General features: G+C 35.8%; 1 protein-coding gene across 4 annotated transcripts in view; it reads right to left on the bottom strand.

Annotated features, from left to right (window-relative positions):
- Nucleotides 1-1,245: 1,245 nt before the first annotated feature.
- LOC145674781 (uncharacterized) overlaps nt 1,246-21,418 on the bottom strand; it is a 60,068-nt gene continuing 39,895 nt past the window's right edge. For all 4 annotated transcript variants that reach the window (XM_081744987.1, XM_081744988.1, XM_081744985.1 and 1 more), the window contains 3 exons: nt 19,748-19,958; nt 12,966-13,127; nt 1,246-2,838 (listed from right to left, as the gene is read on the bottom strand). In XM_081744987.1, the coding sequence (XP_081601113.1) occupies nt 2,198-2,838; nt 12,966-13,127; nt 19,748-19,958 (1,014 nt within the window). In that variant the 3' untranslated portion in view covers nt 1,246-2,197. The remainder of the gene's footprint in view (nt 2,839-12,965; nt 13,128-19,747; nt 19,959-21,418) is intronic.

Genomic DNA, 21,418 nt, shown 5'->3' with positions numbered 1-21,418 from the left:
TGTTATTGAGCATATATTTACATGCTACGCAATATGTATTAGTGGAATATTCGCATTTAGCTCCACTAAAAATATTTTGAAGTACACTTAATATTTTCTTCATTCTGGGGTTTGCAGGGGGTAACGGGAATTTCCTCCTCACTAGCTATTTTAGTTTCCTGCATATTTGAAAATGGACGGAGAGAAAAAGAAAGTACATCATTACAGTTATTCTTATTGAATCTCTATTTATATATACTGCAGAACTTTCACATTTCCAGGAATAAAGTTAGCAAAGCTCCTCCCGAAACAAGCAAAGCTCCACCGAAACAAAATCTTAAATATCCCGCTGACTCTATGAAATGGAAAACTTAACTAAAATTGCACACAAATATTATTTTATCCTGTACAGTAGCGTTTAGTAAATTTATACATATGTTAGTGTATTCTACAAACTATTATGGTCCAGGCCCCATGTAGGAAAAAGAAAAAAACAGCTACTCTGAATAACTTCTGAGAGTATATACCTAAATTAAACAAGTTATCACTAATAGAATTGCATAATTTTCCACAAAAATTTCTTACTCTGTGTTAATGAAATCATTTTATAGCATATTAGCACTGAAAGATGCCTTGAACGCTAAAACTAAACTGCCAGAGGCCAGTGTTGGCACCTTCCCAACAATGCGTGCAATCCACAGCGATAATAGCTTCGCTCACTGAGCAGCATAGCCTGCAAACCTGTCTAACGAGCTGGTGAGGCTCAGACGGAAGGGTCTCCGAATGTTTCCAACCTAATATTTTGTTACCGGAAAAACCGAAATGAAGTATTCACTTTATTTTATAACAAATCAAAGACACAGAAAATATATGGTAGAAAGCTGGGTAGGCTCGGCCTCAGAGCTTTATAGTACGCTTCACCATTGCTTATATGTACTTAGGCGAAATATTAATTGACTATTACCGATTGCAAAAGGTTCAAATTGTCTTGATCTCAATGGTGAATGTAGCTTCACATTTTTAGTCTAAGTGGTTGAGTGGCATTACCTCCAAAGAATGAATGCATACACTTATGTATTGATTCAACATTTGTCTTTTATACAATTATATTTATCTTAAAAGCTATCTTTAGGATTATTCTACAATTATATCTATCCTAAAAGCAATCTTCATAATGCTTTAATACTTAATACTCAAACAAAATTGGCTAAACGTCAAGAAAAGCACTACAGTTCGATCAAAGAAAGACACGAAATACATTTATTTTCTTCTTTATTTTATTTATTTTAAAGTTTAACAAAATATCACTCAGTACATAAAGAAGCTATAATCATTAATATACAAGCAACTCTTTGCAGAAATTCTTTGTATAAAAATAAGTTTATCTCTATTCATATAAAATCAGTCTGTCCCGCTATTTATATACCATCTTTCTCATATCACTGCTTAAAGAATACAACCCAATTTAAATATTTACATTTACATCATTTTCGTTTACTGTTACTACAATATTTGAGAAGTGTTTCTAGTCAATGAAAATGCGCCTAAAATAAGTTGGTTGAAGAAATATCTGAACCAGTTTTGTTTCGGAGCTACAGGGTTTACAGCACACGTGAAAACCTTCGAGACTACACAGCAGACCACTAATGACTTTAGACAAAGTACGTAGTCACCTTTGAGATACCAAAATCCAAAGAGATAACATTGTACTCTACAAGAGATTTGATAATAGTATATCTTCGCCGGAAGATTATTAAAGATTTGCGGGATCCTCTTGCATACGCTTTGAGTAGTATCTATGAGATGTTAAATTGAACATTATTAGCTAATTAAAGCACGACTGGCTCTGAAATTTCGCACGCCGCTTTCTCTGGAGCCAGTAGTGTTTGTGCTATGTAGCATCAAAGCTTGTTTTACATTTCCCAAAACATGTCTTGGAAGCTTGTAACATAGAAACGAATCGGATTTCGACTTCTCTTCACATTGCTTCTTTCCTTTCTTCGTCAGTAGAATCATCTCGAAAATGTAAAATGAATTTTATCACATTTTAAACTAATATTAATATTATTTATACTTCAGTCTTTGGAATAGAACAAGAGTCTCGTTAGAAGCTACGCAAGGAGTACATTCGTTTTACGGGCAAATGCTCGTTTCTACAATGTGACGTACTGAATGTGCATTTATTTAGACCTCAACAAACGATTTTTATGAAGTCAGATTAATGTGAATTATGCCTCGGATATAAAATTCTTTGATTATTGCTGTCTTCTGAATGGTATAGGTTAAAAGATAAGACTTCTCCTGTTGTAAGAGTCTGGCAGCTTACGCCAATAGGCTTTGTACTATTGCTAGTTTCACCATTGTTTTCTTTATTACAAGTTTCTGTTGTTGGTTTCGTAGTCGTTCCCATTGATTCTATAGAGACGCCGTTCCATCTGCTCAGACCAGCAAGAAATTTAAATGCAAGAGAACGAGCCTCTCTGTTTTTCTTCACAAATCCATTTTCCAACAAAAACTGTCGTACATATTGATATAAGTTTGGGCATTTAAATGTCAACGATTTACTCATTAAAGAAACACCATCATTAGAATCTAAGAATGTAGACGCAGATGATGATGATACTGAGCGATCTGCTTCTACAGATAATGACGATTTCTCATTAGGAACGACCGACACACTCTTCGTAGCTTCTATGCATGTGTTTATGTTGAATTCATCAACATTTAGACAATCATGACACTTTTCACATAAAAACAAATGATCTAGAACTTCGGAAGAGATGCTGTCATCTGATGAATCGGTGTCCTCAGTGCTTTCCATTTCCTCCTTTTGGCTATCAGCTATTACTGCAGTAGCACCTATCATAAGGAATAAATAAACAGAAGTATATTAAGATCACGAATATCACTTTCGAAAGATCGCACTAACGATATTTAATTGATACGCACTAACGATTGAACGGTACAAAACTAGAAAAGGTCAACTGAGAGGTTTCTGGAAAGCCCGTATAAATAACCTACTTTTAAAAAAAGTTTAATTATTTACATTATGTGTATAATAGTAGTCAGATCATTAACATTAACAATGTTACACTACGGATTACCGTACTTCCGTATTAATTACAAGCCTCCACTCTAAGCTCCTTATTTGAATCCTAACATAAGAAAGAATATTACATATTTTCGCATCCATCATACGAACCAATTCCCCCTAGGAGGAATATTGTCCCTTATACATACAAAGTGACTGGTAATTCGACCTATTTCTTGAAAGGGGTTATTCTACAACTAATTTCTAACAAATCTGTCCCTATGAACCGAGAGTCGGGATTCAATGATTTCGGAATAATTCACATGTTTGTCATGCTTTTGACGTTTGCTGATTTACAACCAAAATGCAAATGGAGAAGAAACTACCCCACTTTAACCACGAACGTAATACTTTCTAATAGCTGACGAATGAGGTACTACTGCGAAAAAACAATATATCTAAAATCACCAGTAAATCAGACGTGAGTCGGTCATAAATCGCAAATAATGGTATTATTTTTTTAAAAAAACTCCTTTATATCAAAAAGAATAACCAAAAAATATTGAGACATTTCGCGCACAAATTGCTTTAAAAAATGCCAACTAATTTTATATGCTTTCCACAAAAGTACAAATATGAAGTTTAGAAATAGACGAAAGAACAGCACAAAATGCACTGTAGCACTAATGTGAATTTGATTCGTAAATTTACTTGAGAAAGAAAACGTTGTCAGCAGTACGTCAATGTATTCTATGCATTTATTATTTATAACGCCTTTATCTTTCCACAATTGGTATCATGTTTGGTCATCTGCAATAATATTATTCAGGATTTTGGGATAAAGCGTCACGACAAAAAAATACGTTCTATTGCATGAAGAAAAGCTGGTCCGCAATGAAGAATGAATACTAAACCACTTAATTATTCCTTCATATTTTCTGGATAGTTAGATAGATGTACTTGTCTGGACATTTTCCGCTGAAAGTCCGTTCAATGTTTACTTTATTTAAAATGCTGAAATAGCTTTCATTAAATTATTGTTCAATTCAAACCAACATTTTATTCGATCTTAGAATATGGTCAGCAACTGTATCACATTACCTTGTACAGAAAACACATCAATTTGAAAACAAGAGTTTTAGTAACTAGCTTGTAATCGGAAAAGTAGTACGCTATAATTTCTAATAACGCAAGAAACTCAAATTTTGAAGCTATACAAACTAGAAATAATTCACGGTGACATGTTGCTTTGTTGGCTTCAATATCACGTTCTCAACAAACAATCGAAGTGACATACCTCGCACTTTACTTAGTTTCACAAAGCAAGGCCATATTTGGCAACATTCTTCGAAGCAGATGTTCTTGAAAATAACTGATTTGAAAGGAGAATCCAGGGGTGTGATGCGGTAATTAAAGGATACGATTCGTAGGTCTCGCGTTCCCAAAAGGCACACTGATTGACGACTGGTTTACGAACCTGTTATGCAAGGAGGTTTTCACATTAGTTCTGTACCAGAAGATACGATCCTTACGTACTTTCAGCATAATAATGTATCTCCGCACTACGATGTACATGTCCAGCAGTGGCTGGATGAACAGTTCTCTTGCCACTGGATAGGTAGACTGGCACCGTGATTCCCAGGCCTCAATTTCCCTGACGTAATAGGTATTGTAGGGAAACAAAATGGCCATTGTACAAGGTGTATATCAGGTAAAAATTAACAGTGTCCGTAATTTGCAACAACGCTTGTATCAGCGTGGATCTTGATATGCTCACAAAAAAAAAAATAAAAAAAAAAAATCTTGTGGTATGTATCGAGACAGCTGGCCAATACATTGATCACGTTTTATTAAAAGCTTAAAGTACTAGCTTTATTAATCATTATTCAGTGTTGCTACCTAAACACGGTAGAGTATCAAATATCTAAATTTTAAAAGTCACTGTAACAGTAATAACGCGAGTGTGACTACAATGTACATCTAAAACACTTTAGAAGCAGAAGAGACTTAGAGTTGATACTTCGTGATAATTTGACTAGTATTTACTATAAAATATACATATAAAAATATATGCTTTGAAAATTCCATGGCAAGTTAATAACCATTAATATTTAATCGTAGTTTTGTGATTAAATACTAATCACAAGTTCACGATGTATTTGTTTGTCGTAAGCAAGATTTCTATCAACTAGCATAAAATTACAAGTCTTTATAAAAAATATTCTGCATAAATTCGTCACGGAAAATAATAATCTGAAAAGCCACTAAGAGAGAAGGATTCTAGTTCATATGAGTTACATTATCATACTAACAAGTTTTTGAACTTCATCACTGTTTACCGTTCATACAAAATAATGCAAGATAAACTGTAAGAAGTGAGATGGGTTGAACGTTGTTGCCCAGACTTAATGAGGAAGGTATCAGGGAACATCGAAACACCACAGTTAATAGTACATATTAGACGCAGTAAATACGAATGTACCTTTACAAATATTATAAGCATACGTGAATTCATATTCTTAAATTATTATTATTTTATTTTGTATTTTGCTTCCATGTCCATATCTTTACATGCTATTGCGGGAATAATGACATTTTCTTGTATGATTTTACATTATCTCCTACCAAGTATACGGCCAATTTCTTAAGAGCCTGACTTAATAAAAGTAATACAAAATTTACCATTTTTCTTTTGCTTGTTTACCAGAAGTGAAAGAAGATAATGAAATGCAACATACTATAATCAGAGTTAATGTTATTCTAAAACAGAAAATATGTACCTGAAGAATTTTCAGTGTTGCCATCCATAGAAATTACAGTGTTACCAGAATAACATTTCCCCAAAATCTAAGTTAAGGTAGCGACCACTGGAACGAACTCAACTGCATTTGATTGCGTTTTATGTTGTTTTGGAACCCTGTAACTACTTTTTAAATAATATTTATATTAATTTGTAATGAACAAAATGGTTTTAACATACAATTATTAAAATTAAAAAAATATGTTATTTAAGTAGTAGTTCACAGGATTCGAAGACATGATACGTAATCAAATGCAGTTGAGTTCGTTCCTCTAGTCCTGCTGTAACTTAGATTTTGGGGGAAATGTTATTCTGGCAACTCTGTACTTTATATGAATGGCAACACTGAAAATTCTTCAGGTACATATTTTCTGTTGTTGAATAACATTATCTCTGATTATGGTATGTTGCATTTCATTATCTCCTTTGACTTACGAAAAACAAGCAGAAGAAAAATGGTAAATTTTGTATTATTTTTAGTAAATCAGGCTCTTAATATTCGAATGTTAGGTCAATCTTACTTCTTTGATTTTCTTCTCAACGTGTTCCAAAAGTATAGCTAAAGGATAATTAAAAGTCCTGAAAGAATTTAGCTAAGCTCTTCCTATCTTACCTATGTCGGTTTCATAAATTGTATTAAGCTTCTTGAAAATTTTCAATTACCCTAAGACGTATAAAACCTTTCTTCTTTAACCAAGTCACCATCTAATTCCCGGTTATTTGTAATGTTTAGCCCATAGAGAAAAAACAAAATTATGGTCAAATCTTTACTTACTGCGCGTGATACTTTCCAATTACTTCTTCGTCCTGTGATATGTTTGCTAAGATACCTAAGAATATGTGCTAAGATCTTTTAGCAAGTGGGTAATAAAGTTACACAATAACTTCAGAATCTATTTGGTCTTCTTATTTAAATACTGACACTATGTCAAACTCTCTTTCTTCTTTGGGATCATTTTTCGTATTTGCTATAATATACATTTCTATGAACCATCTGATATAATCTTTTTTTTTTTTTGCCTTTATTAATTCGGTTCGTAGTGATTTGGTGCATTAACTTTTTAAGATCTGTTTCGATCTCTGAGAGGAGCTGTTCCCTTACTAAAGGGTCTGCACTTTTAATCCTTTGTAACTTAGTTCTCTATGGAGCTGAAGAGGTTCTACAATTGTAAAATCAATAAAGCAACTCTCATATTTTAGTATAGCCACAATGTACAGGAACCTCTTACCTATATCTACATTCATGACGCAAGCATCGTTACAACGAACTCTGTAATTGATTTGCTCATTTAATACCAGATCGTCAGATAAAATCCGTAAGGAAAGTATCCTCAACCATCTTAAAAAGTTCGTTACTGAATTCTCAATGTCTGTCTGTCTGTCTGTGTGTGCATATGTGTATCTGTTATTTGCGATTTTTTTCAATTTTGATCCCTGCATTCGATAGAGAATCAGAAACTATCTGAGAAAGTAATGGATGTTTTGCGTCACTCTTACCGTTCCCGAGATACTGGCCAAAAATGTTCCGATTTCCAAAGATATAAGGAGCCATATCTCGGGAACCGTAAGTCATAGATCATATTGGTGGAGATCAATACTTAAGAGAAAGGTAAACATTTTGGTACCAAATAGTAACCAATGGCCACCTGTTGATATTTGGTGCCAAAATATTTACCTTTCTCTTAGGTATTGATCAGCACCAATATCATCACTTTATGACTTACGTTCTCGACATACTGACCAAAAAAAAAAAGTTCCGATTTCGTCAGATTTAAGGAGCCATATCTCGGGAACAAAATGTCATACAGAGATCATATCAGGTTGATCAATACCTAAGAGGTTGGCGAACATTTTGGTACTAAACAGTAATCAGTGGCCACTCACCAACTCGAGACCGTTTCTCAGATATTCCCAATGTCTTTGGTTGTACCAACATGCACTTTTCTCAACTCGATTTTGGCAATTGTGCCGTGCGAAGACTAATCAACTTTCTTTTCAGGATGGTAATAACTATTATTATTATGGTAATAACTATTAGTTATTGACTCAATAATTATTGCGTCATTAGTTATTGGTACAATAATTATAGCGTTAATAACAGGGCCGGCCTTAAGCCGATTGGACCGATTTCTCCCAATCGGGCCCCGCGCTAGTGCCGTCTACCCTGCCGTCCAGTTTAATATATTTTCCAGTGCTGTTTTAACAGCATATTAGGTTCCTAAGCAAACAAGTGTGTTGTGGTCTCTATTACTAAATTTTGCTCCTAATACATGTAATTAATACATGCCATTATGCTCGTGGAACCTGCAATGCTTGCGGGGCCTCCAGCCAAGAGCTATTATACCGTTAAGATGGCTCTACTACTCAGCTGTTAAGCTCACAACAGCATATTGCAATACAAGTAATCCATAGACTCCACAAGGGAGGGTATGGCCTCTCCCTAACAAGGAAATGAATAGTTTGTATTAAGTTTCCAGGTATAAGCAAAACTTTTCTGAATTTATTGCTGCAGTAGTTTATTTTTTTTTTACAACTTCTGTTGTAGAAATAGATATTACGTCCAGGGAGTATTGTGCAAACCCCCAACACACCCCAAATTTCCTTACATACACCCCTGGGCATAAAAATATTGTTTTCTTTGAGTTTGTGTAAAAATGTACGGTATATCACTACACTGGGTGCATACCCTCTTTTATTTTGAACACCCCACTAAGTAAAAGTTCCTGGCGTTCTTACTGATTATGTAATGTGATACTACCGCAAATACCGAGATGGTATCAAATAAATCAGCCTCAGTGCGACTTCTATGCATATCCTTTCTCTTATTTCAGCGGCGCAAATCTTCTTCAACTTTGAAGGAGACGGGTAAGACAGTTTTTTTTTTTTTTTTTTTTTTGGAGCGATGTTCAAAATATTTATGAAGTTGAAAAACAATGCTGTGGGGGATTAGGGAAGCAGAGTTGTCTTCAACAATGGGAGGCTGGCAGAGGCTTATTCTGGGGGGACATCAAGTTAAGTTTTACGTCCCACGGTGGGGGGACATCAAATTCATCTCACTTTCCTTTATGGTTGTCGGAAACAAATTATCACATTTCTGTCCAAAAAACAAATTTCAAATCGGATTATGGGCGGGACAGTCCCCCAGTTCCAAGATTGGGGGGACATGTCCTCCTCATCCCCCGGAATTTGCGCCAGTGCTTATTATAGCTATATTAAAAATACAAAACCAGAGGACAAACTTTGCCCTCTCCTGCGAAAAATCCCGTGATTTTATTTTTAAAAAATCAAGTCAGGAAAACCGAATGTATACTATTCTTTTAGTAGTGCATAATGAATAGGTGGCTGCTTATGAAGGTTTGTCTTCTAACTCGAATAATCCAATCGAAAATATGTCATCCATCTTCCATCAGTTCCTTAAGATTTATGATCGCCTCATCACCATTTCATTTTGTCTGTAGTCGATAATGATTTCAAGTTGATTATACCTTTCATAAGTAGCTGCCTAAGGCATTCTCACTAGCGTACATTAGGTTTTAATGACTTAAATTCAAAGATTTGAAACATTGCGTGACCCTCTTCCTATTTTAAAAGTCGAGATGACCAACTTCAAGATGGCGACCATGATAAGCATACCCTCAAATAAATGTCTACTTCCTTCCGGTGTCAGTTAACGTGTTTTTGTTTTTCATCCCTTTACCCGTTTTACAAATAAAATGAAATTTTCAAATCTTCAAATGTCTTCTGACTCAAGAACAAAAACGCACTCGGTACTTCCTATCCGTGGACAATTTGAAACTATTAGAACGTGATGTGGACGACTTTCTCTGTCGATTCGTCACTATGGACGAGTGTTGGATACACCATTACAGCCAGAAACAAAACAACAATCCAAACAATGGAAGGACTCTACCTCCCCTACCACAAAGAACCCTGCTCCCGCCAAGTGAACTTTGTGGTGGACAAACACTGTGTGCGTGGGTTTTGTCGAGGTTCTCCCGTTTCCTCTCACTTTCTTCATTCCACCATTTCATTCATTACTCATCATCAGCGTCTCCTTTAGCCTAACTGGCATAACCGTGGGACGTAAAACTCAAAAATTTCATTTCATTTTTCTACCCCAAAGAAGGTAAAGGTGATCCCCTTCGCTAGCAAAGTGATGGCATCTGTTCTTTGGGATTCCCAAGGTGTGATATGCATTGATTACCTGCAAACGGGTCATATCATCATAGGACAATACTATAGTGAACTTCCAGTCTAAATTCAAGAAAAAGGGCCGCAAATGCTCTCCGGAGGCGTTCTCTACTATCATGACAATGCTCCCGGCCACACATCAGCAGTTGACATGGCTTCTATTTATGAATACGGCTTTGAACTCGTTCCTCATCCACTCTATTCTCCAGATCTGGCCTCTCAGTCTTCCACTTGTTCCCTAATCTAAAAAAGGCTCTTGCAGGACGAAGGTTTGCAAGCAATAATGACGTCGTGACAACCGTGAAGGAGTTTCTATGGTCACAACCTAAGGAACTTTTTCCTACTGGGATTAGAGCACTGCAGCGCGTTGGAGCAAGTGTGTTGCTGTCCAATGGGATTATGTTGAAAAATAAAAGGTATTACCAAATCTGTAGTTCTTATAGTTTCCTCAAGGCTCAAAACTTGTCAGTTACTCCTCGTGTATATATATATATATATATATATATATATATATATATATATATATATAGAGAGAGAGAGAGAGAGAGAGAGAGAGGAAAGTCGGGTATTGTGGAATACGTCGGGTAATGTGGAATCCCAGTGTTGCAGCAGTGGTAGTGGGTGACATCTAGCGAAAATGTCTTGTACTACCCTCCCAAGGGCAATGTAGGCTGCCATGAAAATATGAGCTTGCTGTTGTTGCAAGCGTCATAGTACCAGAAGAAAATCTAATTTGTCAGAAATACTAAACTTTTGAAGGTATGCATATTTTACTTATGTAATATAATTTTTTGTGCATGAGTGGACGTCATAATTATGGTGCTTAATAAGGAAAGTGTGACGTAAGAAAAGAATAATATTTGATGTGGATTCTGCCAATCAGTTGAAAGTGAGGGGTTAAAATACCAAAGTGGCGACGGGTGGGTATAGTGGAATACCTGTAGGGAGGATAATGTGGAATACTATTCCACATTACCCGTTAATTATCCCTTTCAGCACCGGGAGCGAATGTTTTGGCATTTTAATTTGTACATGATTTATTTTATTGTTCTTTAAGTAAATAAAGTAAAATCCATGAATTTGTGATTTGTCTGGTGATAGTTTATTAATGGCGACACCCTCACAAATAACTCAGATGACCCTTGAAAGTGTGGCAAAACAGCCGTCAAAGATTCAAGCCAGCTTCCGACAATAGTTTCTGGAGCCATTCCATCTACCTCAGGAACAACTTCTTCTGCCATTCCATCTACGTCACGAACAAATCATACTGCCATTTCATAAGTTCCTCTGCGTCAACACACACAGAGATACATCCAAGCAAGTTCTCTCAGTTTCATTACAAGTTGTTTCATCGTACCCTCATTAAGGAGACGCAGCTCAACTCGAGGGAGACCCAAGTCAGCAGCAGCAGTGATAAGATAATCACCTTTCAGGAAGAAACTACAGACGAGTCTTAAACGTCCGTTGAGGGGCAAACGTCTGTTATCTACATCCAAACAGCAAGAAGTCTCATTTGCAACTCACATGTCAGAATGAACAATCCGACAGTGATGCTACCTAAAGGGCAAACGCTTAGTGCACCTACTGCAATGGGAAAATTTCCAAAGACAATTCAGGTGAACAATGGATTTGGTGTCTCTCGTGTTATCAATTGAGTCATACCGAGTGCACTGAAGGATACGGAGTTGACTTCATTTGTGATGACTGCTTGCAAATTTCACACACCGTGCAGTGTTGTACGTGTTCTTCTTCACAATTTGCTTATTGGTGTGGATATGGTTTACTTCTTTTTTTTAAGCTCGGTTTTTACGTGGTATATTCATATGTACTCCTGAAGTTGAACAAACATACCTGTTGACGTCCCATACTTTCTTTGTCGATTTTCTATTCCAGTAGTCATGAAAATATGAATTGTAATATCAATATGTTATTTGGAACTAGCAGCGTTCACCCCGCTTCGCTGCGGTCACCCCGGAACGCAATAAACTTTGTTACTTAGATAATTTTTACTTTTTCGCTTTCAAATTGCAGTAAATGTTAACATTATAGCGCCTGTCATTTATGTTAACCCGCCGAGTGACACGGTCATGCGGGTTGCATATAAATACGTTTATTTTTATACCTATGATGAACTAATAACAAAGGATTTGTACGTATGCACACTTGAATGGTCAATTATCTCAAGACACTGGTAATTAAAAATTAAAGTGATATGATAAAAACCATCTAGGGTCCAAATCCTAATAACCCCCCAAAAATAAAAGAAATTGGTTCAGCCGTATTAGCGTGATGAGGGAACAAAGGATTTGTACGTTCTCTTTTATAATATAGATAGTATTCCACATTACCCTCCACTTTTGCATGACCTCAAATTCTGTCATTTTTTGAAAATGTTTGTCAAACTCCGAGAATGTAACGTGTATAGCTACTGCAGTATTGTTTCCTTAAAGAGCATACATCACAGCATATTTTAGCATAAAACTCATTATTGTAAGTTCATTCACGTCTCTTGTATCGTTGAAAATAAAAACAGTATTCCACAATACCCGACTTTCCTATATATATATATATATATATATATATATATATACATATATATGTGTATATATATATATATATATATATATATATAGTTGTAAACCTGGGGCCCCGCAAAATGTTCCCAGTCGGGCCCCGCACTACCTAAGGCCGGCCCTGGTTAATAACTAATGACGAAATCATTATTGAATCAATTACTGGTATTGGTACTGAAAACTTCGAGCATTCTCAACTGGTTTTTAATGAAGTCTTGTTAAATAATAATGCATTTCCCTGACAAAAGTCAAATTCGCTTACTTTCTTAATTTGTAGAAATCCTGAATGAGAAAACAGAGATCTTAGATTACAATATTATCAAATGAAGTGCCACTTAAATAACTGATCTAATATTGAGTTGAAAGCTCAATAACAATTAAATAAGAATACCTTTCATCCTTCCAATCCTTGATGCTAAGTTGTTCTTTTTTGTAACGCTTCCTTCTGTATAAATTGTACAGCAACTGAAATTTGGAAGTGGAGGAGAAAAGCACACCAGTGGTGAATAACGAAGACGCAAGAGTAAAGTTCTATCATACTGCAGGCGAGAACCTGGAATAAAACTTTCCTCAAATTAACAATAAAGCGTTAGAGACCTCCGCGAAAAAATGAAGCAGAAAATATATCATAAAGACAGAAAATTCTTGTCACATTAGAAAATACACACAACACTTAAAACTACATTAAAAAGTAAATTTATATGTCGTATAAATATGTTTTACACAAATGTGATATGAAGCTGAATTAAAGGACAGAGAATAAAAATTTTAACTAAAAAATAAAATGATTTTAATATATTGGTATACACATTCTTATATAGTAAAATCACATTCTCAAATGAGAACACCGGATAACTGTAAGTGGTTGGTTCGTTGGTTTAACGTACCTTCCAGCAATAAAGCCATAAAAACACACGAACTACAATAGAGGATAACACTAGGTGGTTTAGAAGACTTGTCGTATCAACAGAATCAATAGAAAAAAAGACTTGAAAAGTATGAGTCACATTATTCTTTAAAAAAGCGACTCACGACTAACTTTACTTGAGGCTGGAGAAAACCGACTTCTATGCCTCTGTGTCTTTGCATTTAGGATATCAAAATATTTGCTCGTGTTTTTTTTTCTTTCTTTTTTTTAAAACTCGATCACTATTGGTTTGGCAGAAAAGTGTACTTATAACTTCCATTCACTATAGTAGTATCCTCTTTTGTCAATTTCATAGACGTTTATTTGGACATACATACGCATATAACTTAGGTTCTAACTAAAGTAAAATGACGACTTATACTTTACTTGAATTGCAATTAGGTTGTCTTTGTTTTGGTAAAAGTTTAGTTTCAATACTCTCAAAAGCAAGGAAATAACAGAATGAAGTTTCGAAAATTTCCGGACAAAAATGTCCGTTTCCTGATTTTATTCACCTATAACTTGGCAAAAATGCTTCAGAGATAAACAAAATAGAATTTAGGAATACTCTATTACATTTTAAAGCAGTCGTTACTCCGTGATACTTAAGAAAAAATAAACTATATTCGCATTTGTAATGAAAAAGTAGATAATGTTCACTCATATATGTTCGTACAAGTTTATTTTTCTTTCTTTCCTTTTCTTTCTTTCTAGAGTATTCACATGTCAGTTCATTTGACAGTCCAAAATGTTCGCTGATGCCTGAGCATTTTGGATATTTAAAGAGAATACCCAGACTGAAGGCGAGTTCTTCACAGTAAAGCGTTGTACTGACTAGGAATAGATCAGATGACTAAGCGTATCAGACCATTTCCTCTTAACTAGTAATATTATAAAGTGCTATATATGGAGCATTGGACTTTATGGTTCAAGACTTAGACATTACGGAAGTTAGAGAAGAAATATTCACAGAGCTTCGAAATGTGGTGTTGGAGAAAGATGGAGAAGATAAAATGGATAGAGAAAGTAACAAAAAATGTTTCAAAGCGGATAGGTGAGAAGAGGACGCTTCTAGCCACCATTCTTCCTAGAAAGGCCAATTGAATTGGATATATATTTCGAAGAAATTGTCTTCTTCGTACCGCCATAAAAGGAAGAATAGGAAGAACACAAACGATCGATGATTTGAAAAATAGAAGAATATATTGGAAGTTAAAAGAGGAAGCTGAAAGTCCAGAAACATGGAAGAAACATTTTCAGGCCCAAACTGAAAATTAAGAAGAGGAAAAGAAAACTAAACCTCATTAGTCCCAGGTTCTGCCATAAGGCAGAATACTTAATAATAATAATAATAATAATAATAATAATAATAATAATAATAATAATAATAATAATAATAATAATATCACAACATATCTTCCAACTGCTAATACGTATGCCTTGACCGAAGAAGTTTATTCTCGTCCACTTGGCTGCAAGTCGCTTGAAATAGAAGCGCATTTTTACCGAGTGCAATAAAAGAATATATGGAAGCTGGGTAATGGGTACTCAAAAGCAACACCTGCTAAAGCAGTTTATACGGCTGCAATATCAGTAGAGTTGTTTTCCTGAATGAATTACACAGCTCTTACTGTAAAGAATGACAACTTACAAACCGTTCAGAAAGACGCGGAGAGCGTGCTTATTTGTGCAGAGAATTGTATTCATCGATAGTCACAGATATTGATGGGTAACTATAATCACTAACTAATAAATTTTGTGAAAAGTTTGAGTATACTTATTTATTTATTTAAGTGCATTGTACCCCATACATGAAGAGTACGTGATAAAGAACTTATATAAAATATCCAGCGAAATTTCCACACATGTTAATTGACTGTGTTGTAGCATTCTTGTTTTTAATGCTTCGTCGGTTCCTTGTCTGAGATGACTTGTATTTATAATAAACAAAGGAAGAGAGAGAATTTCCTTTCTGATTCAGTCCTTTTTCATAACGAGCTCGTACTTGAGTAATCTCTTATTTAGCGCTTTTCAGCGTCACCAGGAAAAACAAATGTGTTCGTAAAAAAAAATCGTATTTCCTTTAGCACAAAACCAGTACTTCCCAGCTTTTAAACTGAAGGCAATCTATTGGACAGTATTGCTGAGAATTTACTTGGCAGTCAGGTGACATACAGTTCTTGGAAGATTAATTCTGTCTATTCAGAATGAGTTTCAAGATTTGACTACAATACTGCACGATAGATATTATGGTTAAGGCACAGAACAACTTCTGAAACTTATCCCTTATTAATATTCTATCTCTAGCCTTTCTCTTTTTCTAGAAAAATCCAGGGTGCCCACTCATTTGGAATTTCAAAATTCCCTGACTTTTCCAGAATTAAAAATTTCCCTGATTTTTCCTGCTTTTCCAGGTGAGTGGCCACACTGGAATCAGTTCTAATTAAAACACAAAGAGCGAAAAAGTGTATGACTGTTCTCGGAAGGACTGAGTAGCATAATGGTTAGTTTTTGCACGGTATGCCGAAGATTCCGGTTTCGAGTCTGTGAAATCATGGACTTTGTATTCTTTGTGTATTATTGAATTTGCACCTAGAAAAAATTTGTTGCGTAAAAATAAGTTTAAATTATTTGTTTCCTCTTTACATTAACATAATTACTTCATTCATTTTTCCCTATCCAGTCTATGACTGCCCTCTTTTTTCTTTTAATGGGCGTCCCTTCGATCCTAAGTACGGTACGAAACCTGCACCCTATTTCTGGCGACATAACCTTAATAGAAACTGAATTTGTCATTCAACTGCCATTAAATGGCGAAGATCTGGATTATTCATTATCAGTAGAGATTGTGACCGTAACATGGTGGACAAAATCAGTCCTTGAAACTACTCTTGTACAGTTTAAATTAGCATGATAATTTGTGCGGTATGATTCGGTTCTTTGAAATGATAATATATAATAGCAGGGGTGTAGCCATGGGGGGAGGCCCAACGGGGCCAGGAATGATTTCCTGGCCCCCCAAATGACCAGCTTTAACGTTTACATGTAGTTAATAATTTACCGTAAAATAGTAGGGGGACTATTTTACCATACCGATCGAAAAATAGCATGGTATCTCTTCTTTATACCGATCGGAAAATAATATGGTATACTTTTTTGTGACAACAGATTACACAATTTACTGCGATTTATATTTGACAGTTTGACGTCAAACGCTTTAACGAGGTACTATAAATACTATCATTAAACAATGGTACTAAACTAATTACTAAGTATATTTTTTTATATGTAATTAGTACTTTAAACAAACATTTTTTTCAGATGGAAAATTTCGTGAAAAACAAACGTTTTTGTTGTTTTTAGTTTGGATTTCATTCGCTCTTTTAATGCCACTTGGTGTAAGACAGGAAGTGAGATATAGCTGTTAATAAAATAATTATGTTTTTTAGTCACGAATAATAAATAAATATTTTTGTCAGGAAATCTTAAAGAAATTAAGTGCAATTTCAAAGAAAACCAGTCTTATGTATAAAGATAACACAGAATATTCTGTCGCTTTTTGTGGAGGTGTGTGTTCAATTGGCTCTCACACCGTGAATTGAATGCGAATGGATAAGGCGAAGGTCAGTTGTTGTTGTGGGTACATCCAACATACTATCTGCTTGTGACAGTTCAGTTACACTGTGAACTTGTGTAAGGACATAGTGAACATGGGACCTCAACAGAGCGTCATAAGGACGTGTATGCTGTACGATTTCAACTGGGGTCAAACGCTGCTGCAACGGGGCGGAAGATATGTCAGACCTTTGGTGAGGGTGTCCTGACTACGCGGATAGTGCAGTGGTAGTTTTACAAGTTTAAGGACGGTGACGAAACACTTTTGACCAACTCATGTACAAAATGAAGATTTTCAAGCAGCAATTGAGGCGAACAGTGGCCAGACATGTAAGTAACTGGGACTACAGTTCAATGCGAGTGGAGAAATCATTCGACAGCACCTTCATCAACCTGGAAAACACTACAAGTTGGGTCGATGGGTCACACATAATTTGACTCCGGGGAAGAAGGCAACGCGAGCTGACATCTGTGTTTCTTTGCTGTCTCGTCTGAGGAAGGATCCATTTCTGGACAGGGTGTTGATATGTGATGAGAAGTGGGTCCTGTACGAAGCTCCACGATGCCGTCATTATTGGTTAGCATCCATGAACCGGTTCCAAAATAGACGAAACCACCATTTCACCAGAAGAAACCACCACTGTCACCGTCCTGTGTGTTTGGTGAACTGCTCGCTGCATCGTGCATGGGGACTGCTAACAGCTGGTCAGAGCATTAATGCTACTATGTACTGTCAGCAGTTCACCCGTGTTCAAGAAAAACTCAAAAGTCCGGAGCCAGCACTTCTGAATCTCAAAAGGGGTTCTCCTGTTTCAGGTTAACGCTAAGCCCCACCTGGCTTGAATGACCCGGGACACCATTCTACGCCTTGGATTGGAAACACTATTGCATCCGCCATACTCCCTGGACACTGTACCGTCCGATTATCACCTGTTCCATTCCTTGGAGAATCACCTTCGAGGACACCAATTCAAATTCCTAGTAGAGGTGCAAAATGCACTTGATACCTTCTTCGCTTCACGGCCCACGAAGTTCTACCGCGATGGAATCCATGGCCTCCCTGCTGATGGGGACTATTTTTGATCTTGCAGGTACGTCTTAGGTGACATATCGATGTTCGAAGGTGGATGGTGAAAGAGCGATATAACTTTCATGGTTACGTTTATAATAAGTTCTGTGTACAAGAGCTTAAATTGAAATAGTTATGCACAAAGATATAATGTTTGGTCCGGGCCAGTAGTTCTTGGGTAAACATAATAAAAACTACCTGGAACATAGTTTATGGAGAAAAGGCAAATAATAATAATAATAATAATAATAATAATAATAATAATAATAATAATAAGCAAGAAAAAACAGTGTTTTTAGTTTTCCGGAACGAAACCAAAATTTTCCGGTTTTTCAGGCCTCAAAAACACTAGCTGCAACACTTTTTTTTTGTTTTGTACATTGTAGCTGGCCCCTCTTCAGAAACGACGACCCCTCCTACCAAAACCTGCTGGCTACACCCCTGTATAATAGGTTAATTTTACCTGATAGTTGCTCTTTACAGTTACTTTTACCTGTATTTTGAACCAATAGCGAATCGTTATCCTTTGCTGGATTTATCAGCATTATTGTTAGTCCGAGTAGAAGAATTTCTTTGTGTACAATTTCGTTCGCTATATGTGTAATCTGGTGTTTTCTTACGGAAGAATAGTTTATTTATTTTTCCTATTGTGAATTAACATTTTCCGTTTTTCCTGACGCACTGAAATGTTGGAAATCTGTAGCGTCAGAGAGTAGCATTCTTTTTAACGGACTTCTGTATTGTTGTAGCGGAATGGCATTCTGTTGAATTTCGACCACTAACAATTGAAACAATTTCAAGAGTGCAGCGATCAATATTCTCCGGCGAAAAAAACAGCTTTCTGCAAGAGCATTCTTCTAATTTTGTTTCTTGTTTGCTGTTAATTCTGCAGTTCATACGGAACTATGACAATGCAGACTAAATTTGGAGATGCTTTGGTTAGGAATAAAGCCAGGGACAACACAATTTTCGTCTTTTAAATATACAGAACCCCTTAAAACAGAATCTTATTCTAGCAACTCTCAAAACGTCTGCTAGAACTGTTGGGCATTTGTGCACTATTTGGCATCGAAAGGCGAACCTTGCTTGAATGAGCAGCCAAATACCAACAGGTTTCTAAAAACAGAGGACCATGCAAACTTCGACAGAGAGGCTCTCATAAGGTCGGATTTACAAGTGATAAATATCTGGAGACTGCGCAACACATCGCTCGTAACGCTACCCAGAAGGAAAAATTATACCAATGGTCAGCAGAAAGCGCATATGAGCAGCATAGCTCTGAAGAAGCTATTCACGACAGTATACTATGGTTGGCTAGTTTGTTGGCTTCTACATAAGTCTAGCAACAAGAAGTGCTGGTGCTTCTCAGACGCAGAACCATGATTTAACTTGGATCGAAGTAGACCATAAAAAATAAACTTGTATATTATTTTCAATTAAATTATTAGAATTCAATTAAATTATTGTTGCTTTTCAAATAATAAGATACATGGCCTTGAGTTATACATGGTCCACCTTGTATATATATGACTGCATACTACCTCATAGTAAAAATCGTAATGAAACAAAATAGGAGACTTACTTTGCTGATTAGTTGTTGGAGAGGTACAGGAGGCCAGAAATGTTTGTTGTACAGGAAACCGTGGCTTCAGGTAATCAAGTTCGTCATCACTGCTGGAGGACTCCGTCTCCTCAGCCGTTGAAATGCTTGATGTGTCTAACTCTACAATTTCAACTGGTAGATCGTGATTTCCATTAAGAAGTAGATATTGGAGCTTATATGCTTCTATTTCCTGTAAAAGAAATGCATGATCTTAAACTATGGATCGTTCCATGTGTACAAGTCCTTAACTAAAACAGAAGTTTCCTATATATATATATATATATATATATATATATATATATATATAAACGTTACTTTTTTCGTTTCAGAGAATAAACCAGAGTGTGACCAATGCAATGAACAGGTTAAGAATTCAAAACGATCCAACACAGTACTGACACTTAATACACCAAATCGGAACTGAACAAAAGAAACGCTGACGATAGGTTCTGATGACTCACATACCCTTTGAAACTGGAAGACCTAGTGAAGTGGGAAGAACTAATGCATACATTTCTAGAGGAGAATCTTCCGTTATGTGAATTACCGATTAAGTTCGCTGAAACGTCTACGGGTACATTTGAGATGGTTCCTGAAGGAGAAGAAAACAAATAGAGATCCCACACACTATATATTCGTTATAAAGAAAACTTTCAGCACCTCCCAACAAACTGACAAACAAAGAGCTGTTTTGATTTAAACCTGAGCAAGCAAGAAGTATGCTTCTGGGGTAAATGTCGATGTGGATACATTTCCTGCTTTAAAAACTGTATCATGGCATGTTGCTCACTGTCTAAGGAACTTTCACGTCAAAACATCTTAGCGCTTTTATGAGTTTTGATAATAACGTTGTTGAAGTTACTGTATTGTAATTCGAATAACTTCTATCTCATTATTCGAACAGTACATCGGTAAGGTTCTGATGCACTCAAGGCGTTAAGAAGAAAAGGATTAAGAAGACGTAATTTTGCTTCTAAATCATTTGAGTGCAACGGCCTTTTTTCAGTTGAAAAAAAAAAAAAAAAATTCAGTTGAAAAGTGTAAAAGAGGAAAGAGAAAAGATCTGAAAAATGTTCAAATACAATGAAATGAAGAAATAGTTTTGTTCTGAAATTTGAAAAGATGCATTTAATAATAATAAAAAAAAAAAAAAAAAAAAAAGACGGAGATGTAAGTGAGAGGTGAGAAACCTTTAGTGTTGCGCAATGGGAACAGGAAGTGAGTACTCGAAATCAGGAACACTCGAAGAAATTGTGGATTATTGAAGAAATGGGTGGGAAAAGGAGTTAAAGATAGCACCGAGTGAGTAAACTATGTACAAGGAATCCATCAATCAAACAAAAAACGAAGACAAACATACTAAACCAGACAAGGATATTATAGAAATAGAACGTTTATTTCTTTTCTGACCAAAAATTTTAATTCAATTGAAGAGGAAAAGCGCTGCTTCAGCTATACCTCTGTAGAAAAACGTAGAAATTGATTCGTTTGACAGCATGGATCAGTTTCCTTCTTGCTACTATATGTTAGTTAGAAAACGATGCTATTGGAGAGTGTCTTACTGAAATAATTTTGACATAAAATGATAACTGTTGCTTCATCTTAAAAACTGACAAACGTAACTAAATATGTCTTTAAGGAAACAGTCTC

Source organism: Thermobia domestica, chromosome 18 (genome assembly GCF_964235325.1).
Source record: "Thermobia domestica chromosome 18, izTheDome1.hap1.1, whole genome shotgun sequence".
NCBI classification, from domain to species: domain Eukaryota; kingdom Metazoa; phylum Arthropoda; class Insecta; order Zygentoma; family Lepismatidae; genus Thermobia; species Thermobia domestica.
The sequence above is the reverse complement of the archived record's forward strand: the minus strand, read 5'-3'. Positions and strand labels throughout refer to the sequence as shown.